A 21,801-nucleotide genomic window follows, 5' to 3' on the forward strand; every position below is an offset into this window, starting at 1 on the left:
ATTTTGTACGTTTGTCCACTGACAAAGAAATGATCAGTCTATAATTTTAATGGTAGGTGTATTTTAACAGTGAGAGACAGAATAACAACAACAAAATCCAGAAAAACGCATTTCAAAAAAGTTATAAACTGATATGCATGTTATTGAGGGAAATAAGTATTGGTATTTTCAGTTATTTTAAAAAAAAAATTTGTTTCCAACACCTGACAAGTTACTCATAAAACTCTCCGATAATTTAAGTATTCCTCCTCTGCTCGGACAGGTGGGTTTCCTGTCAGAAGCACATTCAAAGCTGTTTGGGAAAATGTCATATTGAGAATGACTTTGGGATTTACAGGCTACTGTATAATGGGTTTATGGTCAAAAGTATTCAATGACTTATCAATGGTAAGTTACTGTGTTTGCTCAGGAAAGTTTATCATAGTGCTTACGAATATAGTGCAGTATGTCTGTGGATGTATGGATCAGAGCCAGGAAGAGCTGCAAGAGCAACACTCAAACCCAAAGATGAATTCCCTAACATACAAACATTGAAAGCATACTGTACTGTAGATGTTTATGAAATAGGTCAAGGACAAAACAAAATCAAGCTTTGAGGAGTGTTGTAGCGTTTTCCTTATTTGCTTGACTTTGAAAGGTTTAACCTTCAGGAAATGGGAGAAACATGATAAAGAGAGAAAGGAAATTAAGACAGAAGCAAAATTAAATGTGCAATGGTACAAAAGCAAAGGTTGAGTAGATCTAATTACAGCTGAACCACCTCCACCACTGTAGTTACCGTAACTTCTTTGCAAGAAAGGTCTACAGAATGCAATGTCTTCAAGCTTTAGATGTTCACAGATAGAAGCACCATGAATGTTCAATGTTGATAGAATAACATTAAATTAAACTATTTTAACACCTTCTATATTATATGGTATAATCAAATCTCTCCAAGATAAGGGTTTTATATTTTCAGGAACCCTTATTAGTCAGTCTCAATGAGTTGGCCTTTTGTTTAGACTTAAAAGAAACCACTCTACATCATCCCTAATGGTCTTTGTTTCATGTTTGTCGTCTGTCAACACTTGACAGAGCTTGAACAGTTTGGTAAAGATCAAATATTGCCAACTCTAGGTGTGTAAGGTTGGTAGAGAGCTGTCCCAACAGACTCACAGCTGTAATTACTACCAAAGGTGCTTTCACTAAGTATTAACTCATGGTGGTAGAGACTTATCCAATTATGATATTTCAGTTTTGTATTTTTTATATAGCATTTTTTTGTTGTTGTTGTTGTTTGCAATAAAAACTAATCCCCTCTTAACAGTGTGGAATATAATGTGCAGATTATTGTAAAAACATCCTAATCTGAATGCATGAAACTCTCAAGAACTGACAACACAATGTGAAACAGCTTAAGGGGGTGTAAACTTTCTTTAGGATTTTTATTTATGTTCCTTTCACCTATTCCTGATACAACTGACATCTCTCAAAAAGCTGAATTCAACTGTGGTTAAATTAAGAAGTCTTAATATTCAATAGATGTTGATTGACATTGTCTCTAATAACAACGTTCTTTAATTCCAAATGAAAAAATACCAAAATGCGCAGATTAATTGCTTATAAATGTCCATAGTTCCTGTAGCACTATGTTAACCAGAGATTATTCAAACAGTAAACAGCATCCTTCTTAACCTAAAGCTTATAATCAGTTTCATGCTTAGGGATTGCAATGGTTTTAGTCATTAGTGCTGTGAAATTGCAAAGCCTCAGAAAGTCAGTGCCGTCTTTAATAAAATATTATATCAATTAGTACAGCCAGAGAGCACGGGTAATACTGATGTCATCTGCAGTGTCTTAACTCAGAGTCGGGTGGTACTTGTTAATGAATGTACTGATTTTATGCAGGCTAAATATTTGTTTAATGTTTACCCTGCAGCTAGCACCAGAGCAAAAGCAGAAGAAATTACAATGTCTTTACTGTTGTTAAAAGTAACTATTTAATATATGAATGAGCCTACAGAGTATAAAGTCTTCAAACAGTGATGTGTTGGGTGGCTAAGAATGCAGCGTGGAGAGTTCGCAACATTAAAGAACGTACCGCAGCGTTCTGATGTGACCTGTCGTAAATCGGTTTAGTACGTAGGTCGAGAGTTTATTAAAGCCGTAACTCACGCTAAATGTAAAACTTTTTTTACATACATACACTGTACAGTACATGATGCATAAACACGTGGTCGTGTGCAATAATGAATCGATAAAAAACAAACAAGGACATAAAATAAAGGTAAAGATCTCACCCAGGCATCGTTACCTATTGCCGATATTTACCCATAAGGCAGAGATGCTAGGTGAACAAAGTAAAGTTTAACACTTACTCTGTATCGTGACGCGGGCATGCACACGGGTGGTGGCATTTTTTGGAGGAAGAAAAGTTGAAACTCACTGGAGGAGTGGGATGGCCTGTTTGCTGCCCCGCTCGTCGTAAGTAACGCCTGTGTTGAGGAAGAAGTGCGGCATGTCGTAAGTCGAGGTTGTCGTAGGTCGCAATGTATATTTTAACAATTTAACCTCCGAATAGTGAAGAGATACATTTTAAAACAGTGACAAAATTTGGTACAATGAAACATATAGTGACTTATTTCCCACATCATTGCCTATGTCATTAAAAAGTAACAGCTTTAGATGCATGTTAACCACAGTGTATTTGCTGCCAAAAGGTGTATTTTATTGAGAATTAAATGCATTTGAAATGAAGCTTGTGAAATACCATCGAATACATAAAAATATATATTTATCTATTGCTATGTGTGTGTTTTTTTTCCTTTCAGCAATTCTATGGATGTGTAGGGTACAGGAGGGACTCTGTGATGTCGTTCTTTGGGTTGGGCTGGAGGAAGAGGAAGGAGAAAGGTATGTTTTATTTTGTATTATTATTATTATTATTATTGTTGTTGTTTTTGCATAGTTATTTAACGTTCCATTAATTTTAACATGGGCTGGGTTTGAACCTGATAAGGTCAGTTCACTGTACTTCCTGATTCATAGGACATCAGCACATACACACCAATAAGCATTGGCTAACCTAAAGGAAAGAATATATATATATATATATATATTGGTAATGTGCTATACACATGTGCAGTTTTGTATGATTTAGAAGTGCCAGTGCATTTGTGTAATTTACTATAATCACACAGGGAAAGGGGGAACTCTCTCAGACAGAGCAGAAGTTTGCTTTAGATGCTTTGTGGTTGAATGACTTTTCTCAGTATTAACAATGGTAATTGATATCTCGAAAACAAAGGTATTTGCATGTGTATAAATCACTCGATTCCTCATGGAACTTGACACTTATGCATTTAGCTTCACAAAGATGCAAACAAAAATGTCAGTATCTAGTAATTAATTAATGTATTGAGTTACAATTAAATGTGTCAAACGATTTGTTGGAGCCTAACAGCTTCATATAATTGAGGTCACAAAAATGGTGCCTTTGTCCTGTGCTGTTCTGAAAATTACAGCATTAATTAAGTCTAGTTACAACCACAAACCTGTCACACTGTTCCTCCCTGACTTTCAAATGCTTGCCTGCTTTAAAATGTCTTGCAATGAGAGATCCATTGGCCACAGTTTCACAAGCTTTGTTAATATTGGTGTATAAGAATTACATGGCTCTTCAGCTGTGATTTTTGAGGAAGTTTGGCAGTTTCAGTTATAACAGCATTGAACACGTATAACTTGTAGTCATACCATACTACACACTGGAATTGTATGCATATTTTGCTGCTAAATGTTGCAAGGTACTATGAAACGTCACCTTTGAACTCTTCTGAAGATAACCTTTTATTTTCCATATTCCACTGTTACCTGCCACCCTTTCTGTTTGCCTAATGCTGGCTGTGTTTATAGTGCAGCAAATATTTATAAGTGTCTTTCACTGATCTATTATATCTACAAGCTGTTAAGCTTCAACTTACAGTTCAACTTGGGGTCATATCTTCGGACTGCTCTCAGAACGGAAATCTTTAAAACCCTGAGCACTTTACACCAGTCATTTACAAACAAGCATGTATCAGCCTAGTTTATGGTTACTGATGTACACAGATATATACAAGTTATAATATACATGTAATTAAAAGCAGTTTACTATATAAGTACATTTCTACTTCCTCAGATGATACGAGGTCGTAATGCTTGAAATGTGTGTGTTGCTGTTTGCTTGTTGTTGTGCAGGCTGCTTGCTGCCTATAAGTGTGTGTGTGTATTGTTTCATGTGTATGCATGGCTATAATTAAGCATACTCTGTGTGTGTGTGCAGCTATGAACTTTGCAGCTTATAACCACAACAGCTCCTTAGCCAGAATGTGGTTATAAATGAACACCACAAACAAGTGTGTCAGACCTCTGTTCTTTTGGGGGGGTAAAGGAGAAAACCATCTTTTACAGTTGTTAGTCACATCGATTTTAAAACACCCATCTTCTTCCTACAGTGTGAATCTGGAGTGTGACGACTGCATCAACTAAGATATATTGAGTCAGAGTTGTACTTGGACGTGTATACTGGACATATAGTCATGATTTTAGGGAAATTACACCAAAAACCTTAGATGAATATACATATTCATGATTGTAGCTTCAAGCCAAGCTGACAATCTTGATGGGTAAGCTACAAGGAACTACTTTATTCAGGCCTTCGCGAGGTAGGGAGTGTGTTGGCCTGTCTAGTCACACCAGAGTTTTTACCAAGCTTAAAATACTAGGACATCAGTCATGCCAATCCTCCCCTCAGTATCTCTGCATTTGTTTGTGACAAAGGCGTTGGGGTGAAGAGAGATGGCCGTGCTGTGTCCTCAGAGACACTCATCTCTTCACATTTGAAATGAAGCCTGTGCTGGAAATTCACAACTGCTTCCCCCCCATCCCCTTCTCAACAAATTGTAATGAGTAATTGTACCTTCTGTAATAGTCTGTCATTTCCACAGTTTTTGGATTTCAATATAAACAGAAAAGCAGAAAAAATAAATAAATGGAAAGTCATTATAATGAACTGTTACATATTTCTGTAACAGTTGTTTGTTTAAAAAGATTCAAAGTTGAAAGAAATACTCAGCAAAAGTTATACATATCAAAAGTATGATCTGCCAACACTTTCTTTTAGGAGACTTCATTGGGATTTGTTCATAAGTGATTAATGCATTACTTTCTTGTCTTGTGTTGCAGAGGAGGAAAGGCACCTACGAGCAAATGACAGAGAATTCAATCTATCATTCCAGTATGCGGTATGTGAAGGGAACGACCTATTTAATAAGTTACTCTTTAACTGCACCTTGCCGGGGGACTGGCAAAAATCCATTCTTGAACATTTCCATTTCCTGGTTGTGTCATTTGTGTAACCTTTATCTACCTTATGTTTCATGTCTCTCTGCCTCTCCGAAGCAAGAATGATGACATCAGTCTACTTTTAATATTAGTGGATTACTACAGTCTATTACTTTTAAACACACACACATTAATTCAGGAATTGGTTATATTTAGATTTTTTTTTTTTAATCTTACTGCTGGTTTACCCATATCAAGTCAGTAAATTTTAAAATAAAATTAAATGTCAAACCAAAAGATACCCGGACACCATTTTCTACATGCTAAAGAAGGTGGTCCAATCTATTGTTCAGCTACTGCATCCTCTGAGATATGTTATGAATTATAGTTTTATTTTTATTAATGTTGTTTCCCTATTGTTTTTGATTTGTCATGCTGTGTATTCAAGCAAAAGCACTTTCTGAAGCACTTTTTAAAGGGGAACAAAGAGTGAGTGTTAAGAAACTAAGCCTTTGTAACTCTCAGAAAAGCACCTATTTATTTGCTTTCCTTTGACTAGAAGAATTAACTACAGCTTAATTTTCTGTAACAGTCCAATTTTCTTGTGTGCTACGGACTCAGTGCAGTATTCCTGCTTCAGCCGCCAGGAATCATTAGATCAACCGGTCAGATAATTGCTGTTCAGTTTCCTTGTAAGATTTTCCAGTGTTCCTTGTCTTGATAAGAACACTTGGAAAACGAAGATAAGGAAAATAACTCAAAACTGCAGTGTTAAATTGGATGAAGCTGTGGAGCAAGTATCAAGAATGTAAATCTAGACAACCAGACAGCGCTTTGGACTTCAAGTCAATTGCATTGGCATGTGCAATCATAGCTGTAAGTTTGTGTAATTTTGACATAGTGCTTGTAGAACAGAGCTTCCGAAACCTGCTGTGAATAAAACGCATCTTTTAAAATGACTGTTTTACCTTTTGCCGAAAGAAACGTGTTTGACAATTTGTTGTGGAATTAAAGAGATGTCTCAGCCCGTTTCCGAATGTTTCACAGCAGTTAAGATAGAGAAATAAGAAGTGGTCACTCCTAGGAGAAGATACAGGAACAAACAGACACAACAAAAGAGCATTGACTTGAAAATATAAGAGATGCCATGACAACAGTGATCGCTCCCTCCAAAGCAGACGCAGAATAACATTTTGTTCGCTGAGTTTGCTCAGATTTGTGTAATGCAAAACTAGCTCTTGCTTTTTGTGGCACATGTGACTTTGAAGCTTCTTTAAAAAAGGTGGAACTATTTCCAGCTTTACATATTTGTGGGACATTTGCTTTGTGTTTTGGTTAAATGGTGTTCATTCTCCGCCTAGTTTGAAATCCACTCATAAATATTTGTCTTAATTTACTGCACTTTTCCAGCTCAGGCGACGATCATCAAACTGGAGTATGGAGTTGCAATGTGTTTAGCACAGGCAGTGATTAAACAGTTTAGTAGTTTCAGTGATAAAGGATGTGATATTGCATGTGTTATTAACGTCATGCCTCAGTGTATAATTAGCCCTTCATCTTAAGATGGTGTCACATAGAAGTGCTGCCAAGGTTGTAGTAATTTGGGATAGATATTAGTAGTATTTCTAAGGACAATCATGGTTTGTCAATGCAGTTATCTAAAACAGTTTGTATTAATATGTGTTGAATATTTCAACTTCTCTGTCACAATAAAGAGGAACAATGCCAGAGAGAATGTTTCCAGTTTATTTAGTGTTAAACTATTTAGTCTATACCCTGCATGTAAAAGATGAATAATGTATAGGTCATGCACCAAAAAACAAACAAGCAAACCCACCTCCAATCCAAAAATTAAGCTACCACACAAACAGTATTATTCTTTCATAGCACTTATAAAATTATAAATTAATGATTAAAATATATAATTTCTCAGATTCCTGATATTCTTTTAAAGCTTGAAATTAGGTGATGTTTGTGTTATTTTAAGGTCTACATTTAGAATGATACATTGGGAAAACAGCTCTACATACAATTTGGAAAGTGTTCATCTTTTTTCTCTTCCTTGTTCTAAACTTACCAGCATGTATACATTTTTATGTAAACACATCCTGATTTGATTGGCAGGTTTTGCACCGTGCCAGGATATGATTTTACTTACGTCTACAATGTGATGTATTTGTTTATCTGTGGTTGATCATAATCACTTTATTTATTTTTCTCTTTGGGGTCTTCACAGATTCAGATCTTTATGAGAAATGACCTTATTAATAGATAGTTCTAAATTAAATAAGCCCGTCAGCTAGCTATATTTGATTCACCTTGGATAAAAATGCCATTTTAATGAATAAGGTTCTTCATAGCAGCTTGCAAAACTGTGATAGTTAAATTTCCTAGTGTTCTCAATGCACTGCGATGCAGTTCTGTAACACGATTCATTGATCAAGATATGTGAATGCTATAACACCACACTATTTTTTGCTAATGGGTAGGGTCTGCTCAGGCCTGTACAGTTTCACCACAGCCAACCCTCAATGCCTGGTCTTTCGTTTACTGAGGTGCGGTAGCTTTTCTGTGGTCATTTCCTTTTTCTTTTAAAAATATTTATGGGGGGATAAGTGCATTGTGTAATTTAATAAGTACGGAAGTGTCAATTTAAGAGATCAACATTTATGGAAGAATTTGGTAATCTAATGAATGTAATAATCGTGCGGATGAATTGCTTTTCCTTTATTAAATTTGGCACACATAGTATACACAAACTATACTACATAAACCATCACTTAAATAATGATTGCCCCCTGTGCTATGTTGAATCCTCTATTTTTCATTAAGTTTGAAAGTTGAAAGCACATGGCATGCTACAATATATTTGTTAAAGTTAAACAGCAATATCCCTTTTCTAACATTTAGCATTCAACTACATTTTATTGTATCCATAAAGGTATTGTGGTACTGTATACATTCGATGAAGCCACGAGTTACTTTGAATACATTTACTGATAAGTTTTTTTTATATATATATATATATTTGCATGTTTTGTGCAATGTAGAACTGCTATCGGCTATTAAAAAGCAAGATATTTAAACAAACAAGGAGACTGGTTACACAGCTGTCCTGCATCTGAAAACCCAGCTGTAAAAGCAAGACTAACAGTGTAGTCAAATCACATATGAGCTGCATACAATTACCAACCTGACTGTTTTATTTTCATATCCATTTTTTTTTTTTTTTTTTTACATATGTTGAATGTCATTCCTGCTCTACATTATTTTTAAAGATAATTGTTTCTTGACATGTCTGATGTTGCATAAACAGGAAGTGCATCATAAAACTATAACCCACATTTTGAAATGGTTGGAATCTGTTGATTCCCGACAATCTGTTTCTGTTTTCCCTGGGAGATGAGATTGAAATATTAATGATAATGCGTACATGTATAGACAAGGATTAAGTTCTATGGGATTTTGGCTTCTAGTTGAATATAGAGAAGGCAAAACAATAAAAGCAACATATTTGTACAGACTTACTTTGGGTTGTGGAACAGTATTCCCAAAATTAAGCAAAATCCAATTGTATTTTAAAAGATAGTTAAAAAAGTGTTCTTTCAGAATGAAGGGCTTTAGAGATGGGGTTTGGCTGTGACTGTGGAAACAACATCACAAGTTTCAAACATTTTATAAAAATGTTGTGGTTATGATACCTTCTTAGAAAGTAAAGGTTCTTCATATGAAGTTCACTGAAGTTTAAATAAGGTGGGGTTATTAAATTAGTCAGTCACCTAAAGAGTGTTGTCACTGAGACTGATGCAAGACTGTGTTTGGATTTTCTAGTACCTGTTAATCTATTAACAATGTCACATAATTTTGCAAACTGATATATCAGTAGCCTATTATCTCTGTGTTCTATGCTTTTGTTATTATTAAGCTTCTGAAAACTCTTCACAAACCACTTTCAAAGACATTCATAACAACAAGAGTGAAAAGATAATTATATTTTTAAAAGGAAAAATGATTTCAAATACAGAGACAATCTTGTAGATTCATTTTTAGTCAATTTATTTGTACTATTTATTTGCAGAACAGTGACCTCAGGCTACTGTATTTGCTGTGTTTAAATGTGTTGAAACATAGCTGGGTTGATATGAAATGCAGCTCAGCTGACAAACATAATTTCTCATTCGTGTTTGTGGAGACAGGGTGTGTGCGTCTGATTTTCTTCATGCCTGCCTGCATTCATTTACACTCCACTGGCAGTGATTGTACTATTTGTCCATATGGTGTGAAATTGATCAGATTAGGGTAAAACAAATCGAGGAGACGGAAAAACTATTTTCATTATAAACACCTGCCTGTGACAGTTACAATATCAATTGCCTAAAACCTGTTATTATGTCTTCCTACAGGGTGAATCCCAATAAGCAATGAGAAAGATGTACACAATAAATTGACCTGATTCAGATGTACTGTTTACCCTGTTGAAATTTATAAATCAGGCATTGACATTGCTCTTTAATACAGATTGAACAATTCTTTGGAGGATCACGTTGGTATGATTTCACATTGCTTCTTCGTCAGGGGTGTAACAAAGCTTTATTTATCTCTCTGTAGACAAACTCCATCAAAACCTACAAGTACAATCTGTTTACATTCCTGCCACTGAACCTCTTCGAACAGTTCCAAAGGGTCGCCAATGCCTACTTTCTCTTTCTCCTCATTTTACAGGTACGTTTCCTTAGATTTGCCTTATGATGTCCAATATATATATATATATATATATATATATATATATATATATATATATATATAATATATGTATGTATGTGTGTGTGTGTGTTTCATTCCATTTATTTATATATTTTTTTAGCTAATTCCTGAAATATCCTCGCTGTCCTGGTACACTACGGTGGGGCCTCTTATCCTGGTGTTGGCTGTGACTGCTGCAAAAGATGCCACAGATGACATTGTAAGTTCAATTTCCAATAGAGCAGATTTAAATTCTGGGTTATGTATGATACATGCTATTTTGTTCAAGTGTAGGGTGTGCTTTAAACATAGATTCAGGACCTGAGGTTAGGATTGATGTCGTGGGAGTTGGGGATGTATGGCACCTCCAAATCTCTGACTGGACCTGTAATTAATTCTGTTATCACTTTTCTCATTGCAGAATCGACACAAAAGTGACAAACAGGTCAACAACCGGCAGGTTATGGTCCTTGTGAATGGCGAGTAAGTTGACTTGAATTATATGTTGACGTTAGAGAGCAGGACATCTGTATTTATGAATCAGTTCTCAGTTGGTAAAGGGATATTTATCAGCATCCATCATTGTTAATCTTTTAATGTGTCAGTGTTTTGGCATGCAGCTTCAAGAGGAATGGAAATACTGCTGCACAGAATTATGGCCTGAACAGAGGGATAGTAGAGCATTGTGTCAATCAATATGAAGTTCTTTGTTTTAAAGAAGAGAGAAGCAAAGGGTCTCTGCCATATGTATGCGTTTGCAGTGTATTTCTGTAATCGCACTTATAAGGACAAAATGTGTACTCTCTTCTGTGTTTCCCCACCCATTTGTATATCCTCACCCCAGTCACAAGGACAGCCAACCTGTGCACACATTCATTCTCAGAAACAGTCACCTGCATTAATGCTTTATTACACAAAAGCAAATAACTTAATTTTGCATCACAATATCATCAGACGAGTCATGTTACACTCTCCACCACGCAGTTCACCTTTCTCTGAGTGTATAGACACAGGAGAAGACGTGTAATTGTGTTTGATGCCTGAGAAAGGCCTCAGATCTTTATGAAAAGTAATCCAGGGGACATCTGTCCCTGTTTGGTTTTGTGGTTGGGACACTGGCCATAATTCTTTCTCTAACACCAGGAAACAGCTGTGTGACCTGGAATGTTGTTTATGAACTTCCTTTAGTTTCACTTCTGCCCTGTGGTGTTTTTAAACTATGCTTGGTCAAGATCAAGCGCCCTTGTCTACCTACCTCCCTCTCAGTCTTACTCTACTCTGGATCGATTTGATGTTGTACTAATTTAGACACATCTACACCGCTTTTATATTTCAGTTACCAGCTGAATGATCAGTAGTGCCACTTCCTGTTTCTGCCACAAAAGAATCGCCGATTTTAAATTCTGGGACTCTATGATGACAGAAATGTCCATTTATCAATGGACACATGCTTGTAACACCTTTTATAACCTATGGCAGTGCTGTTCATTTGTTCAGTTGTTTCTCAATATGAATAAGAACATTATTGTAAGGAAAGAAGTAACAATGTTTGGAGTTATGCTGACATCTAGAGGGCAACTCAGTGTGTCCCTTTAAATTCTAGACAGACCGGAAATTCCCATTTTACACTATGGTAGCACACACTGGGGTATATTTAGTGAAACTGAACAATCTGATAAAAGAAGCAGATTGACATAACCATTTTGTCACACTTATCCTGTATTTCACTGGCATGCATTTGTATAAATTGTCTCTGTCTAGGTTGCAGTGCTTTTTACACTGTAATTTATCTCCCCAAACAGACTTATCAGTGAAAAATGGATGAATGTCCAAGTGGGCGATATAATCAAATTAGAAAACAACCAGTTTGTTACGGTAAGAATCTGAAAAGCACATTGTAAAAGTACATGAAGCACCCTCGACAATGCAATAAACGCATAAACACAATTTAGTTTCTGAGACTAGCTACACAACTTAATATATTTTAAGCAGTTACTCATTGATCAGATTCCTAAATGTGAACAGCATTTTGTCTGTACTTTACTCTAGATTTCAGTGAATAGGATTTCCATAATTCCACATATACTGTGATTTAGCCGATCCCGTGTAGTTCTTATCTGAACAATTAACCGTGTGAAATATTATTATTACTTCTTTGATTTCAGGCAGATCTTTTGCTGCTCTCCAGTAGTGAACCTCTAAATCTGGTTTACGTTGAGACTGCCGAACTGGATGGGTGAGTTTCTCTGCATGCTAATAATTTGACTTTTTCACAGTAATATGAACTATATTATCAGCCTCATCGTGCCCCTTTTAAATGCAATTTGCAGAGAAACCAATCTGAAGGTGAAACAGGCCTTGACGGTTACTGGAGACTTGGGAAATGACATTGAGAAACTCGCTGCTTTCAACGGTGAGTGCAGAGCTCTGTCCTTCACGATGGCGTTGTCACAGGTATTGATTGGGTTATTAGGAGAGGGGGCAGACAAGTATTTTAATCACAGTGTATGTGAAAATCCAGTAGAAAGGCAAAAAATAGACTCAGTAAAGAATGGAATATGTGAATATAATATTTCATTAATCATTAATGCAATGATTAATTAAATCATTAATGTAATATTTTTTAAATGGCTGTACCTGATGATTTTTCCATCATGTGTTAACCCACTGATTTTGCCACCCTGTTGACCTGACCTCGCAGGGCAAAGTGACACCTTTCATTTCTTCCAGGTGAAGTGAGATGTGAGCCCCCTAACAACCGGCTGGATAAGTTCACAGGGATGCTGATGTACAAGGACCAGAAATACGCCCTGGACAACGAAAAGATCCTCCTGAGGGGCTGCACCCTGAGGAACACGGAGTGGTGCTTCGGCATTGTCATCTTCGGAGGTGAGCTGAGCCAGGTCTATTTGAGGGGGCAAAATTACTGTGTTGTCAGTTACTTATTTACGGCCATCAACAAAACAAAATTCACAACATAAAGACGGTAACTATATAATATAAAGAAAGTAATAAAAAAAGTTATACCATTACAGCTGCTTGATACTTACTTCAGATAACTTTAAATCTTATAATGCCATTAAAAGTTCATATTGATGAATTCTCATTTCAGGCCCCGAGACCAAGCTAATGCAGAACTGTGGGAAGACGACTTTCAAAAGGACCAGCATCGACCGGCTGATGAATGTGCTCGTTCTCTGGGTGAGTGAGTGTGTCGAGCACAGGCAGGGGCGTTTTCTAATGGGGTCAAATGAAGGATCTCAACAATAATTATATCAACACTGTTACTGTAATAATAATTATATTAATGTAGCTTAGTTACCTAAATGAGAACTGAAAACAATTCATCGTTTTAAACTGAAAATAAATGGTCCTACAATCATCCGAATATCTGACTCTTCTAGTGATTTGCTTCACTCTGTTTCCACTACAGATTTTTGTTTTTCTGGCCGTCATGTGCCTTATTCTGGCCATTGGCAATGGCATCTGGGAGCATCAGGAGGGGTCGAAATTTACAGTGTTTCTGCCCTGGCAAGAGGGAGTCAACGCCCCCTTCTCAGGCTTCCTCACCTTCTGGTCCTACGTCATCATCCTCAACACTGTGGTGCCCATCTCACTCTACGTCAGGTACAGACTTTTTTGGCTTTTACATCTGACAGCTGAATACATTTTATAGTAAGGAAGGGGAAGAAAAAATAATATTAGTAAAATATGTATTAGAAAAACAATAATTATATACTACTACTATGACTACTACTACTACTAATAATAATAATAATAATAATAATATTTTCTAACGTGTATGTCTGTGTCAGTGTGGAGATCATCCGCCTGGGGAACAGTTTCTACATTGACTGGGATCGCAAGATGTACTACCCTCGCAAAGACACGCCGGCCCAGGCTCGCACCACCACCCTGAATGAGGAGCTGGGCCAGATCAAATACATCTTCTCTGACAAGACTGGCACCCTCACGCAGAACATCATGACCTTCAACAAGTGCTCCATCAACGGGAAGTCTTATGGTACGGACACACGCGCACCCCCCCACACAAACACAATGCGATCTATTATTCAGTCAGAGGTGGAATTGTATGAAAAAGTATTGTGTTGCTTATGAAAAAATTAAGTGATATTGTAATGTGAGATTTTTTAAACCTGTCCTGTTTTGAAGTGTGCTTGGCCAGGTGGCAGCTCAAGTGATTTGCAAAGTTGACATTCAGCTGAGCTGTGAATATTTAGTTCGTTCTGCTGCCGTTTTATCTCCCGTGTCTGTCCTTATAAATCAGCTTTCAATACATCTTGATATACCATGCGCAAATGTCATATATTTTTCTTCTTTCTGCTCCAGGGGATGTATTTGACTTTGCTGGGCAAAGAATGGAAATCACTGAGGTAAGAATTGCCGAGTCATTGGTCTGGATATACAGACATTGAATTGTAAAAAAAAAAAAAAGCAAGAATCTGCTTACAGATCCAATTACATTCAGAAATAATTGTAGGATCTTCACAATGCCAAACCGACAGCAAGAAACTCTCCTGATGTAGTTATAAGGATTTCAGTCTTAATCTACAAATGCTGATTGAGTAATTAAAGTAAGACGCATCATCTGTTTGCCCATCAGAGCATAAACCTATAAGTGACAAAACCCCTCCCTTTATCTCATCAACCCCTTGCCCTGGTGTTTTCAGAAGACCGAGAGAGTGGACTTCTCCTTCAACCCCCTGGCAGACCCCAAGTTCTTCTTCCACGATCACAGCCTAGTGGAGGCAGTGAAGCTGGAAAACCCCGATGTCCACACCTTCTTCCGCCTCCTGTCGCTCTGCCACACAGTCATGGCCGAGGAGAAGAATGAAGGTTGGTACCGGGATGTGGGACATACAGTGAAGGCAACACAGCCATGATGAAATCCTGACTGGCATCTGTGCCCAGGGCATTGCAATTAGCTCAGCAGCAGGACTCCCACAGCGCGAAAACCATTCAGATATTCTCACACGCAGCGGTCTCTCACCAGGGTTCGGCAGGCGGCTAGGAAGTGAACTGAAGGGTCCTAGCAAACCATAGTTTTAATGCCCATTTTCCGAAAGGAATACAATGTACATAGCAATGATCAGTTATATGAAGACAATTGAAGATATAACACTTTTTTTTTTTTACTTTTAGTATTTTGCCCGCAGTCTTCCTAATTACCTATTATGACGTCCCATTGTTATCTTAATTTCCCATATATTACTGTCACTTTTGTATTATGTTATAGCCCATTTAATCTGATGACTAACTTAAAGATCAATGAAAATGTAAATGTGTGTATGCGTTTGCATGCATGTGTGTGTATATATATACAGCTCTGTACTTTTTTCTTAAATCAGCATCTCTACATGAATGGCAGCCATTCCATTACATTCATATTTTTATTTGGAATTTGGGAGAAATGTTGTCAGTAGTTCATAGAATAAAACAAAAATGTTCATTTTACCCAAACACATACCTATAAATAGTAAAACCAGAGAAACTGATAATTTTGCAGTGGTCTGGTGGAACGGAATGGCTGCCATACATGTAGAGATGTAGAAAAAATTGCAGTGCTGTATATATTGTTCTTTAATCAGTGTTACTGTTGTGATTGTCGGTCATTGTGCTAATGCATGGCTTTTCAGTCTAAATAACATCAGCTCATACATCCGAGCTGTTCATTTCAATTAGCGGAGAGTCACTGGCTGGCAGCAGAGCATTTTTAACAAGCTGACCACAGGCTCCTTCAGAGACAGCAAGCCAGTCACATTAATTGAGAATATAACCAGGCTTCCACATGTCACCTCAGTTGTGTGCTGCATTGAGAATAACTCAAGCCCATGTCTCTTGGTGCTATAAGGTATATCCTGTTTAAGAAAGGAAGTGATAATTGCTCAATAGCATAGATTTATACAATATACAATGCACATACACACATACACTGTCTATCTTTTGATTGGATCCCTGTAAAAAGCCCAGTGAGGCTGTTTAAATCACTCAAGGTCAATGCTCCAAGTGGCCATAGCTTGACAGTCATCCCACACTGATGTGAAAGGTAAGACACTTAATTGTGTAAAAATGTCTCCTGCAGGTGACCTGCTGTACCAGGCCCAGTCTCCAGACGAGGGCGCCATCGTCACGGCAGCGAGGAACTTTGGCTTTGTGTTCCGCTCCCGGACCCCCGAGACCATCAACGTGGTGGAGATGGGAGAGAACAAGACCTACGAGCTGCTGAACATCTTGGACTTCAACAACGTGCGCAAGAGGATGTCTGTTATTGGTGCGTCACGATTCCTGCTAACTCCCCCTGAAGCGCACACCTATTTTACTGATAATTCTTATTCGACTGATACTTTGTAGAGTTTATCTAGATTTTGGAGTCATATTGGTTTCAGGGTTTAGTTAACATTTCAGTTTAGGGTTGGTGAAGGAATAGCCCGAGGCTGAAAACTGGCTTTGTATTCTACATATTAGTGTAAAACAACTAAATCCCCTCCTTTTTCGAAAATAACCATTTTATCTCTCGTGTAAATAGCCACATTGTATCTTTGCAGATTTGCCTTGAAAGGCTCACAATTACTTTAAGGATATTTTGAGTATTGTGCTCTGAAGGAAAAAGAGAACATTAAAAATCACACAGTTTAGTAATCTGCAAAACATGGGGCAGAAGATGCCACCAGCTTCCTGTTCGTTAAAGCTTAAAATAATTAATTTGCTCATTCCCAGTTTAATGGCTCATTGCACAAAAAGCAATTTTCTTTATTTCGTTTTTAACCCAGCTGAAATGCTAATGAGCTCATGGGCTTGTCTGAGCTACCAGACTCATCAATTAAAATATACATATTGAAGAAAAAGACACATATGGAGCCCTTTTAGTCTTCATACAATTATATATTAGAATTACAACATATCATTAAAACTCGACTTAGCAATTAAACAACTACAATTTCGAAGTATCTCAGCTAAAAGTTAGGCATTACACTAGACTGCCTCTGATTAAAGCTGATCAGCCTTAACTGGATACCGCAAATAAAGTGACTGCTGAATCAATATATATATATATCAATATATCTCATTGCTTTCAACCCCAGTGCGCAGCCCTGAAGGCAAGCTGACTCTGTTCTGCAAGGGAGCCGATACGATTATATACGAGAGGCTTCATCCTTCTTGCAACAAGCTGATGGAAGTCACCATGGAGCACCTGAATGTGAGTGGCACTCGGGGGCCTGGCACTTAATTGACACCCATCAGTGTCTCTAATACAACCCATTCCACTACCAAACGGAAGCCCAGACCAAATAAAAACACTGAACTACCCGTAAAGTTTTACCATGTCATGTTTCTTCTAAATTAGACCATGATTGATTGGTTACATGTTTGTAATGTGCCATTTGTGTGCAGGTGAACCTTTTGATTTGGTCAAGGGCGTAGTTTTAGAAGCTTGAAGTGGGGGGTGAAAAGGGTTTGATATTTTCTAAAGCTATTATGTATTAAAACTATTTGAGTGTCAGCAGCACATTAAGTTAAGAACACATTGGGCAAAGATGAGGCATCATCCCAATGTAATGTGAGCCCTGCAATTAATTTAATAAAGCACAGAATCTGAAATTCTTTTACACAACTCTGTTACAAAAAAATAGTATTTATTCACAAGAAACATCAGAGCATTCTGAGTTCACCTGTTATATAATAGATGGTTAGGTTTGAGGAGCTCCTATCTAGATTACTTTTGCATCAACACAGCCGGACCGATGTATCTCCTCAGCTAATTTTGAATTCCGATGTGGGAAGTTCTGTAATGCCATTGGATTGTGAAAACATGGCGTTCTAGCATTCCAAAATATCTGGTATACTTTTTAGTTTTTCATAATTGATGACTGCAGTATAATAGATAAATGAAGTTATATGAGAGATTGTTTCCTCAGGAACAGAGCGATTTTCATCCCGCTGTGCGCACTGAGACACAGATAGACCCACTGTTTAAAAACACAGCAGCCACCAGATGGATTTGAAAAGAAACGGAAAAAACAAAGACAAGAGCAAATTAATGAATTTGGAGCTACAGTGCTGTCTCTCCCGTGGATGTCTGCCGAATAAATGAATTTGTGTATATCAGAAATATAGAGCTGAAAGCACAGCGTGCAGGTTGGGAAGTGTAACGTAGCTGTGGGTAATCTCTACAGGAGTTTGCAGGGGAGGGTCTGCGCACTCTGGTTGTGGCCTACAAACACCTGGATGAGGACTACTTTATGGAGTGGAAGGAGAGGCACCACGAGGCCAACACAAGTCTTGAGCTCAAAGAGGAGAGACTGGATGAGCTCTTTGAGGAAATAGAGAAAGACCTGATGGTAATTTCTTCATACTGTACAGCTAAAAGACCAAGACTTCTCTACATTTCATATTGGTGTGTGTTTTTTTGTGTTGTAATTTAGGCATCCTGCTTAGGGATTCCAAACATCACAGAATATTCTTCTGTATCTTCAGACAATAACAGAATCACAGAGGTGTTCTATTTAACTGCATTCCACTGTATACAATATTTCTTTATAGTCTCCTTTTATTTATAATAGATATTAGATCGGTAGGAGTTTACAGTTTTGATTTCTTACACTTTTAAGTACAAAAAAGACATGTTTAATTTTAAAAGTATAAGTCTAAAATGGGGGGGGAAAACATGCCCATTGCCCGTTATATGCTAGTCATATAAATATAATGTATCAAGAGCACTGAGTTTCATATTCAGAAGATGCATGATTTCTAGTTGCTAGGGGCCACAGCCATTGAGGACAAGCTGCAAGATGGAGTGCCTCAGACCATTGAACAGCTGTCCAAGGCTGACATCAAGATATGGGTCCTAACTGGGGATAAACAAGGTTTGTACACATGTTCAGCTATTAGCTTCACACCAGATTTACTTTAATGTATAATATATATGTATAATATATATTATATATGTATATGTATTTTATCACTCCTGCAATCCCCATGTAAGTGAAGATGTTTTTGCTAGAGTTGCTGAGGAATGATTCATTAAAGAAGGACTGTCCCTGATGACAGATTTCCGCCTGTGTGGAGCTCAGTTTTGTATTTTGGATTGCTTGTCACTTGAGTGTACCAGATCTTTATGATTCTTACAAGGAGCCCAAAAATAACATCACACATTACCCATATAGCTTAGGAACACACAGTACCGGAGTGGTTTTCAACGTACATTTGAAGCGACTAACCAAAGCAGCCCTCTGGAGGTTTGGGTTGCTCAGAAGCAGGGAACAGCAGAGCAAGATAATGCAGAAAATTATGTTACAGCTTTTTATTGGTGGCTGTTTGAATTTTACTGCTAAAATGCATTTTCTTTTCTGTTGCAGAGACAGCGGAGAACATCAGCTACTCGTGTAACATGCTTCGAGAGGAGATGAACGATGTCTTCATCATCTCTGCAAACACACCAGGTGGCGTGAGGGAAGAACTGAGGTGAGAAGGAGGCTGTGAAACTGTTCAGAAAATGTATAATTATTTTCAGGCTCTGAAAGAGGAATATCAAATCTCCTTTACTAACTATATTATTTCAAAATACAAAGCAGACTCAAAAATTAAGATGTTAAACCAATACGGCCTGTTCTATGTCATATGGTCTTCATGCATTACATTTAGTTTTAGTTTTCACTGACACATCTTTAGACTTTATTCTAATGACCAAAAAAGAGAGTATTATTTCAATTTATCAGAATACAGTTTATTTAAACTAGCTACTGAACCTGAGATGCGCTTAAGAAATCTGGCTAAACAAGTTTTGTAAATATTCTAAATGTAGTCGGTGTCTGGGGAAAACAGTGAGAATAATTAATAATTTTAAAAAAAATCTATATTTTTCTTAGGAATGCAAGGATGAAAATGAAGCCAGATTCAGATACAGAACTCCAAAATGAGACGAATGAGCTGCCTGCTGAGGGAGCGAAGACCAAGAAGAAAAAACAACAGATAATGCCTGAAGAAAATGTGGAGGGAGAGTACGGTCTGTTGATCAATGGACACAGCTTGGTACGGAAAATAACAATCTGATTCTCTCCATGTTCACTTCCACAGTTATTTTGAGAGCAGTTGCAAGCCTTCAAGAAATTGAAACCCCAAAAACCAATTTCCCTATTTTATACTCTGTATTGACATCTGGTTTTAAAAAAATCAATACCTTAATTACTCTCTCTTTCCCCCTCCATCTATCTCTCATGTCTGTGTGTGTTGCAGGCCTATGCCTTGGAGAAGAGCATGGAGGTGGAGTTCTTGCGGACAGCCTGTATGTGTAAGGCAGTTATCTGCTGCCGAGTGACTCCCCTGCAAAAAGCCCAGGTGGTGCAGCTGGTCAAGAAGTACAAGAAGGTCATAACTCTGGCCATTGGAGACGGGGCGAATGATGTCAGCATGATCAAAGGTACAACATATTGACCTCTCTGGGTTTTCCAGTCCCAGAAAACAGCTAAAAACTTTGTTTTTAACTTTGAACAGTTCTTTTAACTTGCAATAATTAACATGTCATAAATTATGTACATTTGAAATCTGTCTTTAAGCTTCTAATGTCACATCATTAGGAGTGTGATATGATGCAAATAATGACTAGTATACATAAAAACCCTGTATCTGTTTCAGAATTTAGAATCACATTTTCCACTAAATGAAGCAAAAAACAGAACAGAAGCATTATTCCGCTTTCTACATTATTCACCAGGAGCAGCCATTGGCCTATTAATACTTAAAAATGAAAATAAATGAGGAATCAATGTTTTACATTATTATTATTAATATTATTTATTTCTTAGCAGACGCCCTTGTCCAGGGCAACTTACAAAAGATAAGAGCAATACAAAGTGCAACAATACAGTGCAATTCAGGCATAATACATTTTACAAATTTAGAATTTACACAAGTGTATACGAGATATACAGTAAACAATATACAGTGGGGGAAAAAAGTATTTGATCCCCTGCTGATTTTGTACGTTTGCCCACTAACAAAGAAATCATCAGTCTATAATTTTAATGGTAGGTGTATTTTAACAGTGAGAGACAGAGTAACAACAAAAAAATCCAGAAAAACGCATTTCAAAAAAGTTATAAATTGATTTGCATGTTAATGAGGGAAATAAGTATTTGACCCCTTCGACTTAGTACTTGGTGGCAAAACCCTTGTTGGCAATCACAGAGGTCAGACGTTTCTTGTAGTTGGCCATCAGGTTTGCACACATCTCAGGAGGGATTTTGTCCCACTCCTCTTTGCAGATCCTCTCCAAGTCATTAAGGTTTCGAGGCTGATGTTTGGTAACTCGAACCTTCAGCTCCCTCCACAGATTTTCTATGGGATTAAGGTACCTTAATGTGCTTCTTCTTGAGCCACTCCTTTGTTGCCTTGGCTGTGTGTTTTGGGTCATTGTCATGCTGGAATACCCATCCATGACCCATTTTCAATGCCCTGGCTGAGGGAAGGAGGTTCTCACCCAAGATTTGACGGTACATGGCCCCGTCCATCGTCCCTTTGACGCGGTGCAGTTGTCCTGTCCCCTTAACAGAAAAACACCCCCAAAGCATAATGTTTCCACCTCCATGTTTGACGGTGGGGATGGTGTTCTTGGGGTCAATCCTCCTCCTCCAAACATGGTGAGTTGAGTTGATGCCAAAGAGCTCGATTTTGGTCTCATCTGACCACAACACTTTCACCCAGTTCTCCTCTGAATCATTCAGATGTTCATTGGCAAAC

The 21,801-nt window shown here is 37.5% G+C and overlaps 1 protein-coding gene across 2 annotated transcripts in view; it reads left to right on the forward strand.

Moving 5' to 3' along the window:
• Positions 1–21,801, forward strand: part of LOC136754656 (phospholipid-transporting ATPase ID) — a 36,970-nt gene that overhangs the window by 7,342 nt on the left and 7,827 nt on the right. For both annotated transcript variants that reach the window (XM_066710682.1, XM_066710683.1), the window contains exons 2-22: positions 2,811–2,892; positions 5,203–5,261; positions 9,910–10,023; positions 10,166–10,264; positions 10,466–10,527; positions 11,847–11,919; positions 12,210–12,280; positions 12,375–12,457; positions 12,775–12,933; positions 13,157–13,245; positions 13,478–13,671; positions 13,860–14,068; positions 14,395–14,438; positions 14,736–14,901; positions 16,148–16,336; positions 17,148–17,263; positions 18,240–18,404; positions 18,818–18,929; positions 19,422–19,527; positions 19,932–20,094; positions 20,299–20,482. In XM_066710682.1, coding sequence (XP_066566779.1) covers positions 2,850–2,892; positions 5,203–5,261; positions 9,910–10,023; positions 10,166–10,264; positions 10,466–10,527; positions 11,847–11,919; positions 12,210–12,280; positions 12,375–12,457; positions 12,775–12,933; positions 13,157–13,245; positions 13,478–13,671; positions 13,860–14,068; positions 14,395–14,438; positions 14,736–14,901; positions 16,148–16,336; positions 17,148–17,263; positions 18,240–18,404; positions 18,818–18,929; positions 19,422–19,527; positions 19,932–20,094; positions 20,299–20,482 — 2,500 coding nt within the window. In that variant the 5' untranslated portion in view covers positions 2,811–2,849. The remainder of the gene's footprint in view (positions 1–2,810; positions 2,893–5,202; positions 5,262–9,909; positions 10,024–10,165; positions 10,265–10,465; positions 10,528–11,846; positions 11,920–12,209; positions 12,281–12,374; positions 12,458–12,774; positions 12,934–13,156; positions 13,246–13,477; positions 13,672–13,859; positions 14,069–14,394; positions 14,439–14,735; positions 14,902–16,147; positions 16,337–17,147; positions 17,264–18,239; positions 18,405–18,817; positions 18,930–19,421; positions 19,528–19,931; positions 20,095–20,298; positions 20,483–21,801) is intronic.

The sequence above is a fragment of the Amia ocellicauda genome, chromosome 8, assembly GCF_036373705.1.
Source record: "Amia ocellicauda isolate fAmiCal2 chromosome 8, fAmiCal2.hap1, whole genome shotgun sequence".
Taxonomy (NCBI): domain Eukaryota; kingdom Metazoa; phylum Chordata; class Actinopteri; order Amiiformes; family Amiidae; genus Amia; species Amia ocellicauda.